The sequence below is a fragment of the Clinocottus analis genome, unplaced genomic scaffold, assembly GCF_023055335.1.
Source record: "Clinocottus analis isolate CAN_PGR_092001 unplaced genomic scaffold, fCliAna1.0.p SCAF_10, whole genome shotgun sequence".
Lineage (NCBI taxonomy): Eukaryota > Metazoa > Chordata > Actinopteri > Perciformes > Cottidae > Clinocottus > Clinocottus analis.
The window spans coordinates 9,021,669-9,043,766 of record NW_027175821.1 but is presented as its reverse complement, the minus strand read 5'-3'; the positions used below and the strand labels follow the sequence as shown (position 1 = coordinate 9,043,766).

The 22,098-nt window shown below is 44.5% G+C and overlaps 1 protein-coding gene across 1 annotated transcript in view; it reads right to left on the bottom strand.

The window, feature by feature from the left end:
• The window catches only part of ndst1b (N-deacetylase/N-sulfotransferase (heparan glucosaminyl) 1b), a 38,725-nt gene that overhangs the window by 3,652 nt on the left and 12,975 nt on the right, over positions 1 to 22,098 (bottom strand). Inside the window, exons 2-10 of the mRNA XM_068586303.1 lie at positions 8,898 to 9,910; positions 6,348 to 6,830; positions 5,441 to 5,528; positions 4,909 to 5,063; positions 3,988 to 4,173; positions 2,750 to 2,878; positions 1,563 to 1,745; positions 1,069 to 1,165; positions 718 to 841 (exon numbers count right to left, since the gene is read on the bottom strand). Coding sequence (XP_068442404.1) covers positions 718 to 841; positions 1,069 to 1,165; positions 1,563 to 1,745; positions 2,750 to 2,878; positions 3,988 to 4,173; positions 4,909 to 5,063; positions 5,441 to 5,528; positions 6,348 to 6,830; positions 8,898 to 9,443 — 1,991 coding nt within the window. The 5' untranslated portion in view covers positions 9,444 to 9,910. The remainder of the gene's footprint in view (positions 1 to 717; positions 842 to 1,068; positions 1,166 to 1,562; positions 1,746 to 2,749; positions 2,879 to 3,987; positions 4,174 to 4,908; positions 5,064 to 5,440; positions 5,529 to 6,347; positions 6,831 to 8,897; positions 9,911 to 22,098) is intronic.

The following is a 22,098-nucleotide window of genomic DNA, read 5'->3' as shown; positions in this document are numbered from 1 at the left end:
CTCTGTATGCTACGTGGGTAATCGGGCCATGTGCATCAGCTTGTCGCCTTGTATACAGGAAAAATCCATCAAGCAGCACTTATGATATTATTATTATTTGGGCCGCCTGCTCAAAAGCCCACAAGTGAATTTTGTGTTGGACTCTTTTTTGCTGTGCTGCATGAAGCTTCTTGTTGATGCAGGTTTCAAATCAATTAAACCTACAGTGAAGGTCCAACTAAATAGGTGTTGATTGTGCAGCTGGTCGCGCTCTTAGGAATTTCACTAATGAGTATATTTGTTGTTGAGTGGGGTCTTGGCATGATTAGCATTTTGATTCTTGATTTAATTTGCATTAACTTGAAACACCCCTACCACCTTGGGGTTTTAAATGAAATGAGAAAGTCAGAATTAAATCTAATGTTTTTTTAACTGTTCTTTCATGTTTTTCATGTCTGCACAACAATTTCACCTGCAGTCCTTCAGAGATTTAATATTATGAAGTGTCCTGAATATTTTAAGGTTTAGTATTGCATCTGTAACTTGCTACAGAGTTTTACTCCCTCAAGCCACAACAAATCTGTGCTCAAACTAAACTCACTCAATGTCAAAAACAAGCAAACACCCAAACCAAAAAGAAAAAATGCACATAAAACTGTGAAGCTAGTTGAATGTGTTTGGTAGCTAGTGACTGGTGTCATGCACGGCGACATTTCAGAAGTCTGTGAGCTTTCTTACCAGTCAATGCCTCTGTGGTAGTTGTGCCCATTGAAGAACTGGATCTCCTCAAAGGTCTCCTTGCTCGGGTAGTTACTGGTCAGGTCAGGGTGCATGCCAAGAAACAGGTAGAGCGCTGTCGTCCCTGAGAGGAGAATGACAGAATGTGACAAAGACAAAGAGGGCAAGAAAAGAGAAAGGGGGTTTAAGGGAGTGGAGATCCCATTACAAAATGAACACGCAATGTAAACAACAGCAGCATTCAAACCACTCTGAAGATGGCTCGACTTCTGCTTCAAACTCAATGATGCGCTTCTTATCAAATAACTTCTAGATTCCTCCTGCAGGTGGTGCTGAAGCACTGTTTCTCACCTGTCTTCTGGGGCCCGATGACGAGCAGTTTGGGGAAGCGGTCACATGTTTTCTCTTTGGACCAGATGTCCTTGTGCCTTTTGTCCTCACAAGGATCCTGTAGCCACAAAGAGATAAACAATCGTTTTGTTTTATATCTGGTTTCTACAGTTTTTTCACAAATGCATCAATACAAGAAAAAGCAGGTTAATCTTTGTTCGTCAGGGACTAGTTAACAAATGAGACGCATTTAATAAAATATGCGATGAGTAACGACATTGCTCTCCTTCCATCCATTAAACAACGTATTACTCATTACCAAAGTCATTATTGCTAAGGATTCAAGCTATTACCGTTTAATGTCATATTTTAAGGGATACAATGTGTTTTATACAGTACCCTCGTCTGCTACATTGTGTCATTATTGCAGCATTTGACTGAAAGCTGTCAAAAAATGACTACTGGATGCAAATTTAATATGCAATAAATATATAAATAAATGATAACACCATCACCTGCCAGAGTGGATCTCTCTCAGAGGGGAAGAGGCTGAAGTATTTCTGAGCCAGCTGAACAGGTGGCAGGGTCTGCATCTTCAGGTTGGTCCACGTCTGGAGGAACATTACCAGGCTTTTGAAGGTGTACAGGCCGAGGCGATCGTTTCCATAGTTGGACAGATGGGTCATGAAGATACTGATCTGTGGTGGGAAGGACAAGCAGAGAAAGGCTTGGATGAGTGGATATAGGAAAACTCAATATGCTACATGTCGGGGATGGGTGGAATGCATTGTGTCAATGGCTCATTGTCAGAAAAAGCAATTGAAGATGTCACATTGAGATCGAGGCAATCATACTTCATATTTGTTTGCTATGTTATGACAAACTTAACAATGAACGGATTTATCAAGGAAATACTAAGAAGATTAAATCGATAATGACAACAATAAATTGTTAAGAGTCCCACCTAAAGGTGACTGAATTGTCTAATTGTCATCAGAATAAGGACAGCACACCTGCTAAAGGTTAAGATAACACACTTTTAAGTCTGTCTGAAACAATAGTCTGGGGCTCATATGAACATTGCATCAAGAGATCCTTTTGGTGGATGTTGTCCCCATCACAGACAAGGAAATTGCTTTAGAAACAGATCCTGAAGGGCCAGTATGAACAGGAGGAAGTCTGCAGCAGGCAATGTTTATATCCGACTATTGTTTTAAGAAAATCTAGAACCTATAATTTAACTGAGGCAGTGTTACTGACAGGACACTAAAAATACAAGAGTAATTGCTTCCCTTTCACGCTTATACAAATGCTCTTCAAAATAAAGTGGTGGAGAAATTGATGGCAGGAACAGACCAAACAATAATGAAATTGTTTAAACAAAGGGTTCTTATTTCATAGTTTAGTGTAAAAAAGTAATTGAGATGAATACAATTATCTGCAGACTATTCAAGGTGACATTTGTGGCAGATAATGTAATACAAGTAACCTTTTTTTTTTAATCATCTCAAAAGTGCAGCTCCAATAAAAGAAGCTTTCACAGCAGTGTAAAAAGAAAAAGCATGATGCAGACATCACTGCGTGAGTCACTGCAGAGTCATTGTCCCGTCTCTCATTTAGATTTCAATTTACACCGCCAGTTGAATGGGTTTCCAAGTGTGCAAGACAAAAGCTGTGGCTTGTGGATGTGCATTTGACTCACAGGGTTCAGCAAAACAGTGAGGAAGAGTTCTCCTCCATTGATGAGCTTGTCCAGTTCATTCGGACTGCCCGGGTAGTCTTTATAGAAGATGGTGTGTGTGAAGAGACCACACGTCTGCCTGGGCAGCACCTGTGATATAAACACAAAGTCACCAAAAATGACCAAAGAAATCACAAACACATCGATAAAGGAAATCACAAAGAAATGCATTCACACAAATAAAACACAAACACTATCAGCCCTCCGCTGAGAGCAGAGCTGTCAGGACTCCAGGCGGTTACCCCACACATTGTTTGCTCTCAATAACATTCATATTATGCAGCTCACTCTAGCCAAAGCAAACCCCTTATTCACTCCGAGTCTATATGGAAATACATGGAAATGCGTTTACAGTTTGGAGAGTCAAGGGAACTGAATATCAATCATCAGTAAGCAGCGGAGACTGTCCATTCAGACTGCGGCGCTATCTGAAGGACGGTTGTGGAGCTCTGAGACCACACAGGCCGACTGAATGCCAACGCTACAAAGGAACTGGATGGAGGCTGCACTGTTTCCTATCGTCGCTGAAGGTCAACCTGGGAAAGACATACCGGTAGATAAGATTTCTTCTTCGTTTGTTGAACCTCTTGAATGATATCTATTCAACTTTAATTCCGCTCTCATGACTATATTATTCAGCACCGGCTGGCTCTGTGAAGTTAAATGGAGTTAAGTTTGTTTTTTTTGTGATCAGGCATTTGCTATGTCGTGGTGCTGAGGCCTGCTGGGCAGAATGTCTCCGAAATGTGTCTCACGCAAGACTGGTCCACTCGACCTTTCGACACCATCATCTCAAACTTAGTTGAAGAACACAACGACCCAGCTCGACTAATGACATGATTGCCCTATTGATGTACCGTAATGACAATAAGATTCTGCTCAGTATCTTTGGGGGAAAAGACTTAAGAAAAGCAGAGGCGGAGAGAAAAGGAGGATGATGGAAAACAAAAAATCGGGATAGAGAGTAGCCGCTGGCCATGAAAGAAGAATAAGTACAAAAGAACTGGGGGAGGTTGAGATGGCGAGAATTAATGAATGAAGGATAGCATATGTTGATGGAGAAAGAAAACCCTGAAATGGGTTTATTAGCTGAAAAGACAATGGATGCAGAGAAGACAAATGGAGGAAAAGCCACGGGCCAGAAGTAACAAGATAATGAGGCCTTATGGATGTTCGAGGAGGATGAGAAGTTGTCTTACGCTGATGCCGCTGTGGATGAAACCTCGACGGAAGCGGGCAGGCTTCAGGTGTGGGTATTCCTCTGTACTTGTCACCTTAATGCCCCACACCTTCTTCCAGGCGTCGTACAGCTGCATGTGGACAGGGTAGACGCCAGAGTGGTGGGGCGCCACCGCATAACCCATGTTAGTGGGGATCCCATGCTCCTAGAGGTTGAAGACATGAGAATGAAACGTGCAACCCATCGTGTTCTCAACATATGAAAGCTACAATACTATTCTTAAGATTTTCATGAAATCAAACCCCAAAATTATTTATGGTTAGCAATGTATTTTCATACATTGAATGCATTAGTTTTTATTGTTGGTGGTGGTGGTGGAGTCCACTACTCCCACAATGGACTCAGACTGCTTACATTCACAGGAGGGATTCACAAGAAAACCACAATTTCCACACTCTGTTACGGCCATTGCTAATGCTAATTCTGGCAAAACAAAAAAGCCAATGTCACTGTCTGTTATTTTTACAATAAAGATATGAAAGAGGAAGGAGATGCTACAGCGAGCGGTTAGACTGCCCATCTCCAACCTAACAGACCCCACTGGGACTTCCTGTTATGTGCGGCACAAAATCTGACAGCAGTTGCAAATATTTTTGGCCAGAAAAATAAACAGCGTGACTTTGTTTGTCTTCACAGCAAACCGATACACAAGTTGCTCTTTCTGTATTCTTGAGTGTTTACTGTAGCATTCAACTATCTGTTGCCTTGGTAACCAAAGGTTTTGTCAAATCAACGAGGACTCAAATCTTACAGATTTTAGCTTGTATTCACAGCTCGGCTAAGACCGCTATTTGAACAAGGAAGATGATTTATGCCAAGTACAGCTTTGATCGGGCGCTGGCCCAGAGCTGTGATCTGACCTTCGCCACCCGTGACTCACCATGGCAAATTTCTTGTTGAGCAACATCTGCTCGGCCAGCACGGACTGGTTGTGGAATAGATGGGGCTGCATGTGGCTCCACATGTGAGGGAACCACCAAAACTCCTTCACGTAGGACAGCAGCAGGTCGTCTCCCAGGTCCTCCTCATCAGATCCTGGACACGACAGAGGGAGTGTAAAGGACGGAGGAGGTGGAGAGCGACGACAGAGGTTAACAGAAACACAAGAGGAGATGGGTGAGAAGGATATGGAGGATTAAAAAAAAAGAAGAAAAGAACAATGACAAAGAGGCAGAGGTGAAATGGGATCATGGAGGAAATGAAAGGCAGAGAGGCAGAGGGAGACGTTCAAACATTAGAGAGAAGAATGTGGGAGATTAATAACAGAATAAATAAAGCCATGGCATGAAGGAGAATAAGGGCAGTAGAGATATTAAAACATTGTGAATCAAAACATAGGTGTTATCTCTTTTGGTTTAGTTCACTGCTTGAATTAACAGTAGCAAAGGCTTTCTTCACGGGCTGCATCTTACCAGCGTGAAAGAATTTCCCTGAGAAACCCAGATTGAAGGTGAAGTTGGGCACATGGGTGCGCAGCTCCCTTTGCGTCTCCAGCAGGGCCTGAAACGGTGGGAGGAAAAGCAGAGTGAGTCACTACACGTTTTGCTCACAAGTGCATTAATGAGGAAGTGTGAACACCCGCGTGCCCACATACATATTTCATTCTGCAAGTTTCTCTCGGTAAACATCCAACATCCAGTCCCGGTTGCCTCACTCCTCTCCTTCATTCTGTTTGATATTTTTCTCTCCTCTGATTCGGGTGTTTGTTCCATTTGATCTCCACGCTGGAGGAGACTCCCAGCACACACCCTCTCTCACGCTCACTGATTTCTTCCATCTTGTCAGGGTGTGATTTGTTCCTAAAAGCTCGCTGTTGCTCTGCCAGTGAGACTGCTTGATGCTTCATATATATATATATATATATATATATATATATATATATATATATATATATATATATATATATATATATATATATATATATATATATATATATATATTTTTTTTTTTTACACCCTCGGCCTCCAGATGTGAGGGGGTCTGTTCTGCTCTGAGGGGGCACAAACAAGGAGCTTTTCAACATTCTTTGTATATCTCTGGGCCCCTGAAATATTCATTGCTGTGGAGCTTCTATGACAGTGTGAGCAGTGGGGCCTGTCAGCTTTGAGCGGCCTACTGGGACGAACGCATTCAAAGGGAGAAGAGGAGCGGGAGACGGCGTTCTCTGTATGACTGGCACAGGGTACCACAGGGTACCACATGCTACGTGTGAGGCAATTTTTATATTTGAGCAAAGAGCTGTTGGAAAATACATAAATGAGTTCAGTTTTGATTCTGATAAAGTTTTTATTTCACTCTGAATCTCATGCACAAACTCACCTTTACGTCAGGCACCTTCATGCGGGTGCCCTCTTTGCCCACGAAGATGTCGTCGATATCCACCAGGATGTAGCGCTCCAGAGACAATGACAGCCTCTTCCCTGTCAGAAAGGCCACGGCGTCCACAAACACCAGCTTGTGCAACCAGAAGGCCAAGTTGTTGCCGAACAGGACCCTCTGGATACCATCATGGAGCCCCAGGTCCTGCACCACCGACGGGAGCAGAGCAGCGTTCTGCCCCATCGATGCAACGCTCTCAGCTGACTGGGTCTTGGCCAGCAACACAGGCTCGTACGTTGAGTGGTTGGACTGGAAAACGGTCCAGTCATCCCCGGGGAGGGGACCTGGCAAGGGCTGCCCGGATCGAGTGATGAAGAGCAAGGGGGACTTGGGGTTGACAGTGCAGTCCTTCAGACCCAAGTTAGAGTGCAGAAAGAGAGGGAAGCCTTTCAGCTGTGCACTGAGCAGACTGTTTTCATTGGCCTGATCAACAGAGAGATGGAGACAAGAGAGAGAGAGATCACATGGATTTATCATACAGAGTGATGAAGATATAAATGTATTGGATATAATTCCATAATTTCTCCATTCATGTGTGAAATGAAGAATGTCAGGGCTACTCAAACGTAGCAGCATGAAGCAGCTTCTACCTGCTATGCTGAATATGCTGTGCTCCGAGATTGAAGTCAAAATGAATGACCTCCTGCGGTGTCCTCTAAAATTCAAAGTCTAAGGGGTTCAGTGATTATTCATTGAAATTTCTCCTTTATAATGTGTCATTCTCCAAATCTCTCACATCTCCACTGCCACAGATAGACAAGGACTACTTTCTTCAGCACTTTTACTTAAGTCTTAAAACTTCACCATGACGCATATGTGGTGGGTGGAAGATAAAAGGATCACCACACATTGACATACTGTGTAGTGTTACATCAAATAATCTCACTGATATCTGAACAATACTATAACAATAGATCAGATATTCTTCAATCAGGCCCCACAGAGCGGATCGCTGTATGTGTAATAGGGTTGTCACGATTCCAAAATTATGACTTCGATATGATACCTGCCATTAATATCACGATACCGATACTTAGGATATATGTGCAAAATATATTTTTTTGCTGCTGGCCCTCTCCGCCCGTGCACGTCTCTGCAGTGCCGTGGACGTGCTGGGGCCAGATCAATTTGGCCCAAGACAGACAGGTCTAATAAGCAGTTTAGCCAACCACTGATTAAATATTTAAATGAGTGACATACAACTTATGGCCCTAAAAGAGATCCACGGAGGGGCCACTCTCATTTGGCCCAAGTGCACGTTCCCTTCTCTCGTTTCCCTCAGGGCTGGTCTCTCGAGGCGCCATTATAACAACATGACAGCTAAGCTAGCTGCTGAATGCAGTTGCGCTAACGCCGTATTTTACTTTTTATGCTTGCTTTTCAAATCAACGTGGACCGATCCAGCATGGACAGCTACAGGAGTGAGAGACATGGAGCTCAAAGACGGAACAAAACGAGCTGTTGGAAGGCATTTTGTACACAGGTCTTACGTTAGTTTGGGGAATTTATCAATACGTTTCAAATCAGTCAAGTGCAGGACTATGTTTCAGAGGTATGCGACATGAGAAAGATAGATTGGAATTAATGTTAAATATTTAACTGCAAAGTATTATTGTGTGATACCTTTTTTTGTATTGAATCATTCTCGGATGTTTGCTGGAATTGATTAGATGGCCTTAACAGAAAAAATTGCCTCCAGCTACCACTGGAGACCAAGCTGTATATCAAAGGCAACATTTTACTGTTGAAAAGCTAGACTTTCACTGTCTCTTAATTACATCAAAATAATCTTTGTATTTTCAAGTTACTTATCGCTCAAGTCTCTTATCAACAAGCATGTCGATGCATATTTGTAGTATGCCAAAATTGTGTATGCAGACATCAGTTGGGCTCTACTGCAAACAGATCGGTTCAGATAGCAGGCAGCAGCGTTGTGTGTCCAGTTCATCGGGATGCACACCCTTCCTCCTCTCCCAATAGCTGGTAAATCCCACCGGGCTTTCATTCCTAACCTTCACCTATAACCCTGATATCACTGCACCACCATCCATCCCTCCACATTTATTTTCTATATTCTTTCCATGGCTCAGAGACAGTGATCAAAACCATAAGACCAGGCTCAGCTAGGGATTACTGGGAGAGAGAGAGAGCAAAGGAGGGAGAGAAAGTAAGACAGATAAAGAGGAACAAAGAGGTTTAGAGCACTTTAGAGAAACTAAAAACAAAAAGGACAAGAAAAGAGAAACAAGAGACTGGGAAAGAAGAGTGAAGGAGAGCAGATAGCAGAATAAAGATGAACAAGAAATAGATGGAGCATCTAAGATAAAAAAAAAAAAGTGCAACAGAACAGTGATACTGAACCAGCCAGGTCTTTCCAACCCTGTGAATACCATCTCCTTAGAGACGGAGGAGCCAGATGGACAGGGCAGAAGGTGTGAGTGAGAGAAGGGAGGGAGGGGGTAGAGGGAGAGAGTGCGGTGTGGTCCTAACCTTGAAGAAGCCAATGATGCCCACTCCATATTCCACACAGTATTTGTCCAGCAGCTCTCGGTTCCAGGCGTCCAAGTTAACATACTTGAGAATGTTCTCATAAATCACCAGTGTGAAACGCCCCCTGTCTTTGTCTGTCAATGTGGGCATGTCCCCTTTACCGGGAGAGATCTCAGTCCGGTACTTGAACCGGCCCGACTCCAAGATGGCCACAATCTCCTGACCCAGTTGAGAATACTGGCTTTCCACAAACACCAGAACCACAGGATCTGTCCTGGCCCCTCCGGGATCCATCCCTGGGCCCCCTGAGACGCCCCGCAGCGGTAGCAGCCGGGACGGAGAAACCCTCGAGTCATCGGAGTCTGCGGACGCGCCATCGGCCCCGGACACGCCCCCTCCCGATGGCTCCAGCTCTCGCTTGACGCCATAGAGGAAGTAGGCAGAGATGAAGACGCTGACGGTGCAGAAGAGGAAGAGGAGGAGGAGGGAGGTCTGCAGGGGGAGGAGACGGACCAGCCGACGGAGGCGTGTCACGCATCCCAGCATCGTCTCACGCCACACCGCTCCGCCCCAGCAGCCCAGCAACACGGGGACCGTCTCTTTTGGCGTGGGTAGAAAACGGCGAGCAGGGACTATTCACAACAGAGTCAGTCTTGTTATCGAGCTAAACACAAAGGGCGTTAAAGTAGCAGCTGCAGCAGCTACTGGAGAAAGAAATGAGACGGTCTCACGTTGGCTCTCCCTCATATTGCAGCACTGCTTATGTCACCATGGCAGAGAAATAGGGGGCCTTGGACCGCTGGTACACACTTATGCCTCAAAGGGAGGGCTGGCAGGCCGAGTCACTGGTGGAGAAAGATGATGGAAGACTCCATCACCTGTCCATCATGTGAACCTGCCAACCATGTCCCTGTTAGATTCTGCCCCGCTTTCTTGATTGGAGAATGATCTCTTGAGAAAAGCAATGTCACGTAGGTCATCTCAGCAGCACCATTCCCTCGGGATCAAATTTCCTGTCCGAGAAAAAACAGCAAGAAAGAAGAAAATATCAAAAATCTGAAAGAACAGCAGCAGCACCTATAGAACAAACAACATATTGCTAACAACATATTGCTTTCTTTTGTGGTGTGGGTTCAGCGGTGTGTGGGAGAAGCGTGCATGCTGCCAGTGCCAACACTCCAAAAGTTCATTCTAAAGTAGTCCTTGTATTCACCTACACAGAGTAAGAGCTGCCAACCCCCACCCTCCCCCCTCAAAACACACACACACACACACACACACACACACACACACACACACACACACACACACACACACACACACACAAGCTATGTGCACAAACATCCACACACAAACACATAAATAAATAAAAAAAGACACTTGCTCACGCAGCCTCCACACAATCAATAGGCAGAAAGTGAGTGACGACAAAGCCTCGAGGCAAGCCAATCCCCACTTCAGTCCAGTCGGACTGTGTGACTGCATACAAGTGAAGCCATCACCCGCGGGGACACTCGCCTCCTATTTTCCTCAAATTCTCAACAGTATCCAGACCAAAATGGAGTGCAGGAGAAGGGAGAAATACAAGCTGATGGAAGGGAAGCGATCCAAGAGCAGAGGAGTTGATGACAGTGACAGACAGACCTGGCAGTAGGATCCATTACTCCAGGAGAAGAGCCCTTATCACACTCAATATACATCCCCTTACCCTCTGCAGACCCATCATAATACAGCAGCACTTTAGCCAATCTCTATCAAGCAGAGTGAGAAAAGCACACAATGCGGCATGAGAACGGTGTGAACTTGTCTCTTACAAATACATCATTTCTCCATTTAGAGGCCTGGTGGAGAAGCGGCACAGAGCATCATTACCTTTGCATGGAAATGCTCTGTCCATTAAGCTGGAGAGCTCTCGAGGTGCACACGCACACACAACCCTTTATAAAACCCTAGATACCACATTAGAGTCGAGTCACAACCCTCTCAACCCAGAGGCATTAAACAGTGACCACCAAACCCATCAAGACTCATCGGACACAAATCAGACATAAAATGGATTTGATAATGCCATCAAAAGGGTTTATTGGTAACACTATAAACCAAGGTTTAATTAAAAGGTAACATTAAAAATACAAGAATGTGCTAAGCACAGTGGATCCTGGCCGGCAACCATCCGTTTTCACAAAGGAGATCAACTTCAGATCGTTTCATATATTGTTTCTAAAAGATTTTCTCATTAAATGATCCTAAGTTATTGAAGTTAACGTTCATATAAACACAGTATTACTTTGTGAAAAATGCAGTTTGTTTAGTGTCTCTTTAATCTTATCAGGGTCAACCTCTTGGCAAGTAGTTCTGTCCCCTCTAGCCTTCCAGCAAAGCTTAACACAACGCCTTAAATCTCCCTGCGAGTACAGTGGAAGAAATCACCCTTTTCTCTGAATTGTTTCCAAGTTTCCTCTTTACAGGGAGTTAATGTAAGGAGAGGCCGTGAAAAAACAGTGGGCGTTCAGAGAATGTATCGCAACCGAGCAGACAAAAACCAACAGCCCTGCTTGCTTGAAGGTCCTCCCGATGCCTTGTTTGTTGGTTTCTGAGGGAGCCAGGGGTTGTGTCATTGCATATCAAAGAATGATTAGCCACAGGAAGTGTCTGCTGCCGGAAACAGAGAAACAGAAGACGGGACAACTTTAAACATGACACAGAGGACAAATGATATTGTCTGGTCTTAAGAAAAGTTTGGCAAACAAGAAAATATTGAAATAAATGAAAACTTCCAATGATGAGATTTCTCATCACCACATTCTGTTATGAGGGCGGGGCTATACATCTACATAATCTGTAATTTGTTCCAAGGAGTTGTAAAGTCACAGGTTTCCAAAAGTGCCCTGTGGCATTCTCTTATACAGTTTGTTATTCAGGGTTTTTTTAATTTTTTTTACCACAGCACAGTTTGCATCTTTGACATATTAGTTTTTTTAACACTGCACAGCCTGTGTTGTTCATTTGCTAGCTAAATTATTTTCTTCATCTTTGCTGGTGCATTGCTACATTTCTTTGCACACCACGACCTCACCCTGCACATCAGTGAAATGGTGTGAAACCATCCCAACATGAATAAGTAACGTCTCCCTTGTGCACATGTATGAGATGTGTTGTATATTGACAAAGGAAAATAACGTTATTAATAATTCAACAATGATTTCAAACGCATATCGCCCAGCTCCAGGAAAAAGGCAATCTTTAAAGCTATTTTGGGTTAATGATTAATCCGAATGAAGACGCGTTATCTCTGTCTGGAGCGAGACAATGAGCTCTGCCGTGACTTTAAATGGCACCGCTGAAAAGGGCTTGAGTAGATTAAATGGTTACACACCACAAACACGGTAGAGGCACAGAAAACCTCACTTCTTGCCCAATTTGCAAAGGTGGTGGCCCCCTTCTAACGTTGACCTTCAGACTGAGACACAGAGAGCTACAACCGAAGGAAGGAAGAGAGAGAACGTGACAGCCTAAGAGGGGGAGTAAGAGAGCCGCTGACACAAATAGATGGAAAGCTCAAGGCCTCAAGTGTGAAACTACAGCTTTGAGATCGAGCCAGCTAAATAGAGCACAATACATTAGACTATAACGGAGATGGGGATATAGCACTGACGTAGAAGAATAACGGCTAATGGATCTTAAATGTCTGCAACATCTTACCTAATGTGTCTTTTACTTTCTGTGTCATGTATACCTTAGAAGCCAAGATACAACCGCAAACATCTCACTCCGCCTTCCTCCACAGTAATTGATGCAAAAATGTAGAGGAAGAAAGGAGAACATGAATATTTCATGTTTAGCTGATGAGAGGTGTAGCCAGCAGACATATACGCAAGGGGCAGAGCAGCCAAAAGGTGCGTAGAGACCCAAGTCTGCCAAAGAGAGTCAGTGTCTTAACTCATGCATAAAGGGAGAGGCAGATGGAGACTAATGCGTACCTGATAGCCAATTTTTTCATTCTCAAAGATGGAAAGAGCTCAAACTAAATATGAGCTCAGTATCTGCACATGTGGACTAAATAGAGGTGGCATGCCAACCAATAGAACGAAAAAAGAGCAGTAACATAAGTGGAAAGGGAGAAACAAGCCTCGGGGAAAGACAAGATCAACTACCAAACCTGGAGGGAAAAAAAACTGATTGGGGGGGGGAAATGAGCAAAAAATTCCCCAAGGCAACCATCAATCTCAAGGCTTTGAAAACATCAATTAAAATAGTCCCCTCGTTATTTTATAACAGCTGAAAGATGGTGACAGAATGAAGTGGGGGAATAAACAATGGCAGGTGATGGTCGAGAGGACAGGCTAATGCTTTTCCTCGGGGTGGGTGGTCACTAAAACCTGCTCCCTCTACATCATGGGAAGCAAGCCAGAACCATGCTGCTAGATTAATGAGACACGATGAGGAACAGGGGGATGGAGCCTGGTGCTCAGCTGTAAGAACTCTCTGGATAAACAGCGCTAAGGCTGGCCATATGTAGCCTCACACATCCTGCTCACTCCCTCCCCTCCCTTCCGTCCCTCCCTGACACTCCTGCCCTTCTTTTAAAGTGTTAATATGACCAAGTGTCCCAGGGATTTGAGGAGAGTCAGTACATTAACACCGTTGGCCAGAGTCAGACTAGCCGTGGGTGATCCCTTCAACAAATAAACTTTTAAAAAGGAGAGCTGGACCCTCAAGCCCCTCAGGACCCAACAGTTCCCCCCGCTGCCTCCTCTCTGCCCAATCCTGCCCCTTGCCACTGACTGACGGGAATAAATGATGACCCTCTGTGTTCAATCACCGCGAACCATGGCAACCACACGTTCTCCGTGGAAACGCTGGAGAAACTGTGCAACAGGAAATGGAGGGAGGGCAGTAATCCATAGGACGCTCATCAAAAGGCTACCGTTGTTGTCACTTCTCTGTCTATGGCTATGTATTGATGTGCATTTACCACAGGGGCTCCATCACAGCGGAGACAGACCCGAGAGACTCATTAGACAAGTCCAAATTATCCAACAAAAAAGCATGTGTGCGTTTCCTTTTATTCCTGAACAAATATTCCTGATCTTTTGTGCAAACACTCAAGCCTCACAAAAGACAAAAACAACTTTGGTCTGACGGTTTGAATTGAACACAGGACCATGGGTCAAGGTTAGGAATGGGTAAGAATGACGCCAGCGTAATCCCCAATCTGTAATCCTGTTAAATCATGACACTGCAAACAGTAACCAATGTGCTTATGCCAGCTCTGTTACTGTGTGAGATCCCTTGAAAGGATTAAGAAACTAGACACAATGGAGAGATGAAGGCGAAGGGTGAACGTCGTATTGAGAGAGGAGGTCGATGGATCTCGACTCCTCACGTTGCATAATGGTGCTACAAGATCACTCTGCTGCAATTCTCCAAGACATGCAGCTAGAAGCAAAGCCGAAGCAAATTTCTGCATTTGCATTCAGCCTCCTACCCTTTCATGCCAGAGATTAAACTTAAAAAAAAGAAGAAAAAAAAGCGAAAATTTTCATTTTTCTTTTGAAGCACATCTAAAAGCAACAAACAGGCCCATGAGAGGAAGCAAGGACTCGCCTTCTTGAAAAGGTTACATTTAAAGTCACAGTTGCAGGGTTTTTTTTCTTTCTTCCTATAAGCCAGCCTTGGCATTCATCAATATAGAATCAATCAATCACAATTTTGAATTCCATTTTATGCATCCATTGTGGCTGCCGCTGCGATTAAAGGCTTAGGCCATGAAATGGCGTGGAGCACGGTGCCGTATTTTTACTCCAGCTTGAGCCTCCCACCCCTCAGACAATCTGAATGCACAAGCAGGCAGCTTCATTTTAGCTGCAAACATTTACACCGACACTTCCCTCTGCCTCCGTCTCATCAATTCATTTCATGCCACTGTGTGAAGGACAGAGGACTCGGGAGGGGAATGTAGTTTTGCCTTTCAATTCTCTAGAAAGTGACTTTCAGAACATTCCCTCGACCAAACCATGCGGCTGAATTATCACATCATTTTTCACTGCCTCAATTTACTGTCCCCAAGACTGAGGCAATTTCAGAGAAGAAAAATGCCTTTCCTCAATTCGCCCATGCCCCTCCAATTACATCTCAAGGCCCTACTTGGAGACCTCGGCTCCAGTGCTGTCATAATTGAAATGATTGCAATGCTATTCGTTGACACAGTAATGGGACAAAGAGGCACAGACTCATCTTCAAATCCAGACAAGGGACTGCAATCTTTTCCTTTAGAGTAATTATGAACAGAATGGGACGACAGCTAAAGTGTGTTCAGTGACAATTAAAGAGAATTTCGGCATTTCTGTACCACTGTACTTTATATTGACAGAGCAAGATCCCACATTCAGACATCCATTAGAGAAGATCATGTCAGATGCCATCAACACTGATATCCTCCTCCATATATGAAAAGGCACACATTCATATTACGTACTGACGATTAGGACCAAGATGAATAAAAACACAAGGCAGAGAGTGACTAAAATATACATGGCTCTTTCAGTCTTTTTCATCTTAAAACAGGCTCCTAAACCTCCCGTCCTTTTTATATAGAGGATCTCAAGCAGGAGCTTTCTGAGTGCGGCAGAACTGTAAAATGGATTACCTTGCAGTGTGAAAAGCAGTGTGGATGAGCTGTGGGAGGGAGCCATGGGGAAACGGTGGCGGGGCGGGGACAAAGCAAGGAAGGGTCATTAGGGAACGGTGCAGATATGTGAAATGGAGACTTTCCTGAATGGTATTGTTCCTCTGGGTGGTGGGGTAGGGTGGCGAGCACGGAACCTACACCTTCATCAATAGCCTCGATCACCTCAACGCAGCACATAAAAAGCCCTGCATGCACAAATACCCCCCTACCACCACCCACCCCACCCAACCCTGCTGATAACCACCGGCAGCTCGCTACCACAGTATATCTATTTATAGACATTGTGTGTCCCATTTACAAGCATGGAATCTGTACAATAACAAATAAAAAAAATCATTTGTATACTGCAGACTTGAACAGAAAATACCGCAGGAAGCTGAAACTCCATTAGGACGGACAGTCAAATCGTTCTCATTCACAAATCACGACAGATTTCAAACGAGAACGATGTCATGTCTAAATTAACTGCAATCTAATTCGTGCGACTACAAAGTGGACGGATTAATCAGAGAAAGAGAAATAATTGACCCCACTCTGAAGGCTCCGCATACGATTTCATCTTTGAGTGGCATCGCAGACTATTAGCCAGAAGCCACAGGAGAGGAGATTCTACGGTGTGCACAATCGAAATGCATAATCATTTCCTTCACTGGTCTTCTTTGATGGTTTGACAATGTGCATATGAATGTCGTGAATGCTTGAAATTACGGCAGTGGCATGTTTATGTGTAGAAATTATAGAAAAGACCCAAGGCAATGAATATCCCCCACCCTCTACCAACAAAATAGATATAAATGCTACACTTCGAAGGAAAGGGAGCCCCTCAGTCTATTGGCTCTCCGAGAGAAGCAATAGGCTTGTAGTGCCTCGGACAGCCAACGCGAGGCACAGGGAGGTGGTGGCAGAGGGAGGAAGGAGTTGGTCATTTATCATTTTTGTCAGTCCTGGAAGACAAGGGAGGTGGGGCAAAGGGGCTTTCATATAAATTGAGTGTAGGTGGAATCAATGTGGCGTTGTTGGTGAGAGGAGGGAGGGGGGCGAGGGAGCCAGATCAATGCTGGTGGGAGTGACTGTTTGTTCACATTGTTTATCTACTGTCATCTCAGGACGCTGCTGAAGGACAAGGGAGCATGGCGGGCAGCACAATGTCTCCATTGGGACTCAGGATTCGTAATGGGCCTCTCCTTATACGGACAATGGGCATCACTCAGAGGTGAAAGCCATAGTGCTTGTGGATAAGGCACGTCTGTGTGTGTTTGTGTGTGAGTGAATGTGTGAGTTTGGAGGGGAAGGGACAAGTAGAGATAACAGTACTTGTCAGTGTGGTTTCATACTTCAGGGTCTGCTGATCAAATTAACTGCGTATTCAGCCGAGAAAACCCCATTGTGAGCTGCACAGGATCTCTGACTGAAGCACAACAGTTTTATTAAGACTTTTACACCTGCAGCGGAACAGCAATAACAAATTTGCTGACCTGTCTTGAACCAGAAATGCTATCAAAACGACAGCAACAATGGCGCTTGTGATGACCGCAGACAAATAAGAAAAATCAAACTAATCATAAAATCCCTAGGCATGCTGTAACACGGGCTGTGGCACACACATAAACAATATAACTGTCTAATCTGCTCAATCAATCTGGGAGAGGCCGAGCGGAAACTGCCGAGCAGAGCATGTATCTCGGAGTGTAATAGGGATAAGTACAATACCTGCTCATGAAATGATGATGAGCTAGATTCAGATGCTGCCCAGTGAATTTCAGGTATTATCATTCCCAGGGGAGCCCTGCCTCTCGCCTCCTCTTCTTACCCCTCCCTCCTTTTTTTAACACCTCCCTCTTCCATCTTCCCTTCTTTCATGTCCAGATAAGAACCGGCCCGCACTGATCTGACTGATTCGCGCCGCAGAAATGCGTTCCCATGGGAATATCACGGTGCAGAAGAATAGCTGACACAAGAGATGAGATTGTGTTGTGTAGCCCATATTTTTGCCTGCGAGATAATTTGGACAGGATTGTTCCTCCTGCAGGAAAACGTGCTCCTAATCAGCAGCTTGCTTTCAAAGACCAATCAAGAATAACAGATAAATGGATCACAGAAGACATTTGCCTGGCGGGTTGTATATTGTATGTTTTACATAAACAAACAGTGCACACTTGACACGTGGCCCCAACACGGTAATTGCAATAAATGTGTGAAAACTCCAATTGCAGAGAAATACCCAGCCTCATGATTGGTTTATCGCAATAACAATAATTACACTCCAAATTGTAGCCCCGGTCATGAATCCTATTACAAACGTGTGTGTGTGTTTTGAAACCTCTCTGTGTCTGTGTGTGTGTGAAACACCGCTACACTCATGCCAGAACTTTGTCAACAATTATAAGATGCTAAACACAGGTGTGATTCCATGAGAAACAATGGGAAGGTATATGTTTTGGACGGTTTTAGCTCTAAATTCGGTTTAAATGTTAATAATAGAACATCGTCAAAATTATGATTTTAACAACCAGCGCATCTAGTTTTCAGAAGGAGCATGATAAGTTGCAGAGCTGTGTGTAACTAAGGTGTGAACATGATAACTACACCTGTATCTGCATAATTTAACAGCTGACATTATCCGGTCAAAAAACACTAAAATAAATATAAGGAAATAGATGTTCAATCATCCCGTGTAGTACAGTAAGGTCAGGCATTACAAAAGGACTGAATCTGGCACAGCTGTTCTTTTTTCCAAGTGAAGGCCGTCCTGTAAAAAAAGAACTGAGCATCTCTCTGCATTAAAGGACACGAGTGTGAAGGCCACCGAGAGGCCACTGTGCTTTCAAAAAACTGCTGCCTGAGGGGGATTCGGCAGTCACCGTTTCATTGCACTTTGGTAAAGAGAAAGCCACTGTTAAAAATAACTCACATGACACCTCAGCTCATGTTTACCAGAAGGCAAGTGGGAGAACACAAAATTGAAGTAGGTCTAGTGCAATGAGACAAAAATGCAATCCATGCTTTGGAGAGGCTTCTCTGCAATACGACCTGGAAGAGGGTAAAATACAATACAGCGCAAACCAATCGGATAAACTTGCAAAGGTTTGACAGAAGACAGACTCCAGAGAAGATTTATGTCTTAGCAAGACATCAATCCCAAATAAAAAGGCCAAAAGCTACAAAGGAAAGACTTAAAACACAACACTGTTTATGTCCTGAAGTGACAGGGTCCAGACCCTCAATCCAACACGGAATTAGCTGCAGGACTTTAAACCTGCAGTTCATGAAATGTGACAGCGCCTGCTAATATACGTGTTGATACAGACCTATCCCCACTGCCATAAGCCTGTAATTGACTTTAGACGGACAATCCACTTATTATTAACTGGAGATTGATAAAAGAAACTTAAGCAATCCCTATTTAGCATTTTATCTTCGTCTGTTGATCAGTTTAATAGAAGAAGCTTTTTCCAATATTATAAAAAGTCAAAGCCCGGGGACTACTTAGGAATAATTAGGCATTATAGCTTCCAGGTCTCCTATCCGCTTTTCCTCAAGTCCCCCAGCGCACCTCCAAATAAACACAGCCCCACACACCGTTATTCCTTTCCCTGCTTGAGTCCCGACTCGGCAGCTGGTCAACACTCCGTGTCTATTTCAGCCCTTTCGCCCAAGCGCTCTACCTGTCGCCATCCAAGCTGCTTTCCCTTCCTCCGCTCTTGTCCTGGACCAGAGGGTGAGGCATGTGTGGGTGTCACGGAGCTGACAGGTCTATCTGGGCTCTGTCTACTGCGCTGGCTCTTCCCATTTCCTCTCTTCACTGCCGCCTCTACAGCTGCTGTGTATCCTACCGTGTCGCCACACACGCGTATCAGTTTACAGGAGGGGGTAGCTGTGGCCTGTGCACAGGGTCAAGCCTCGGCAGTGCTGCATGCATAGAGTGTGTGTCGATGAAACACAACACTTTCAGATGAAACCAATAATACATTATTTTCAGCAGGAGAGAGAGAGGGTTGTATTTATGTGGCAAGAGGCTATGTGTTTCCCTGTCAGTTCAAGGAAAGCCTGTCAGAGTTATGGATTAAATATCACGGTGCAGCATTGTGGACACACACACACCTGACAGTTTAATGGTGCACAGTCGTGCACATTCACGTGTTGCTGGATGCATACGCCTCGGCGGTGGGCTACGGGTCCAAACACCTAAACTGAAAAGCAGACTGTCATGTTGTGCGTTAGCCATTTACAACATAAAATCTGTCTCCCGCCACCCATCCATAACCAGTCGGCAGCTGCCAAAGTCAATGCGGTTCAGCCACACGCCGTCACCATAAACCCTATGCAACACATTTCTCATTTGCTACGCCTCTCAGCCATTTGCTCTCCTGAGCACACAAAGTCTCTCTTTCCCTCTCTCTCGCTCCCTCTCTCTCTCAATTCTAAGACACGGTGAGATACACACTTCCACACACAGATTGGCGGGCTGTTCCCCCCCCCCCCCATTGGCAGTAACAGGTGTGTGGGGGTAGGCAGAAGTAAGCTGATCCAGCCATGAAGACCCACTCCTACTCTCCTGCCAAAACATCCCCAGTCCCACCGCTATCCCTCATCTCCTGAAGGGAAACTTCCAATCAGTCCAGCAGATCAATACACCCTGGCCTCAGGATATAGGGCTCTAAAGCTAACTAGAAGCACTTAAGGAGAGGGAAATCTGTATTGATTACAAAGGGTTAATGAGACCTTGTGTGCTGGCTACGTTATTTTTTTTTTTTTTTAGATTGAAAATGCACGACTTGGAGCTTTTAATTGATAACACATGCACAAACTTGACTGTTGAGGATTTAATAGGACTATTCTACAGTCCACTGCTTTGTGTTTTGACACTTCGCAGTGTACACACAGGTGAATTAAGGATAATAGCTCCTTTGTCAGGGGAAAGCTCTCTGTGTCACAATGAATCAGTGCAGACTGAACAAGGTGACCAGAAAGAACGCAAACTAGTAAATCCTTTATCTGCACTGCAGGTAAAAATACTGAGTATACAATAAAGTTCAGGATGCCACAACATCTTTGCTCCAATATCAATTATTCAGCATCTCCTTTTCTAACCCTTTAATTATACATAAGTGTTAGAATAACAAAGGATAGCGACGCTCACTGCGAGCCTGCTTCCAAGGCCGTGACAATGGGACCGGATGGGGAACTTTAGCCTTTAGGTAGAGGTTGGAGCAAGACGGAAGCTAAAAGGCCCTCGGGCTGCTTCGCCCTGCTGTCGAGCTGTCATTTATGACGCGTCCGCCTCGCCCACCGTCTGATCAGAGATCAAAGGGTTAACTGGAACTCTGGCCTATAGCCCTGCGCTGCTTACATTATTCAACAGCTTGTTACAACAGCCTGCTCCCTGATCTCACACACAGGGAGACAGAACTGGAAACTCCAGGGAGGGGAACACTCGGGACGAATAGCCGGATTAAGAAAGAGGGATGACAGAGGCTCTGGGAGGCTGGAAAGAAGAAAGATAAGAGAGAATGAGAGGTGGAACTGAGGGATGTGGCTGGGAAAATAAGGATTCAATAGGATGAAAAGAAGTACTGAGAAAAGGGAAGGATGAGAAAGTGGTGAAAGATAGTGAGAGAGCACAGGTGGTGAAAAAAAGGAGGCCTGTCCATCCAAATCTGCCTGTTGCCACGGGAAACTGATCAGAATCACTGAATATGGACGATTAACCTTTGACCACGGCACAGAGACGAAATGTGCAGCAGAGCTAACAAATAAGCTGAGGGAGGCAGAGGTTTAGTTTCCAGCCTTTTCACAACACAGTGGCAGAAAATGCTACAGTCCATTTACTCACATTTCAATTACCATGAAACATAATGATTACATTTTTTCAAATCCATCTTTTTTTACTGTTTATTATCTTTTCTGAGTGTGCGTGTGCGTGTGTGTGTGTGTGTGTGTGTGTCACCCAAAGCAAAAAAAAACAAAAAAACAATCCCTCTCAGTTGGGAGCCATAACCAAAGAATAAGAAAGGGCTTTTCTCATAGCCAAAGAAACCCAAATCAAAATGAAATAATATAAATTAAAGATCAAACAAGGGACTTGTGACAGTGTCCAAAATGGTCCTCCGGGACCTTTTCCAAGTCTTCTAACAGGCCGGCTGCCCGTTCCATGTTCAGTTCTTTCACGACTGAGTCTCCATAAGAGACACCTGCATATTGGCTGGTCGTGCATTTGAACAGGTATCGTAGCAGTATCCACCGGCTTTAGGCGCTTCTGAAAGTGTAGACAAGCGCAAAACAACAAAGCAAAACAACATCCATCAGATGAGCACTGAACTGACAGCAACCATGTTTTGGGAGCGCCCCGTTTATAGTCCCAGACTCGCGCCGCTTCTCAGTGAGCGGGCTCCTTTGTTCATTAATTGATTGGCCTTCCCTGCTGGGCCTCAGTAACTAGGTTACACAGATCCATGAAAAGAAGAGCATCCCCCCCCCCTCCAGTGAAAGACGGGGGATAGAGAGACGACA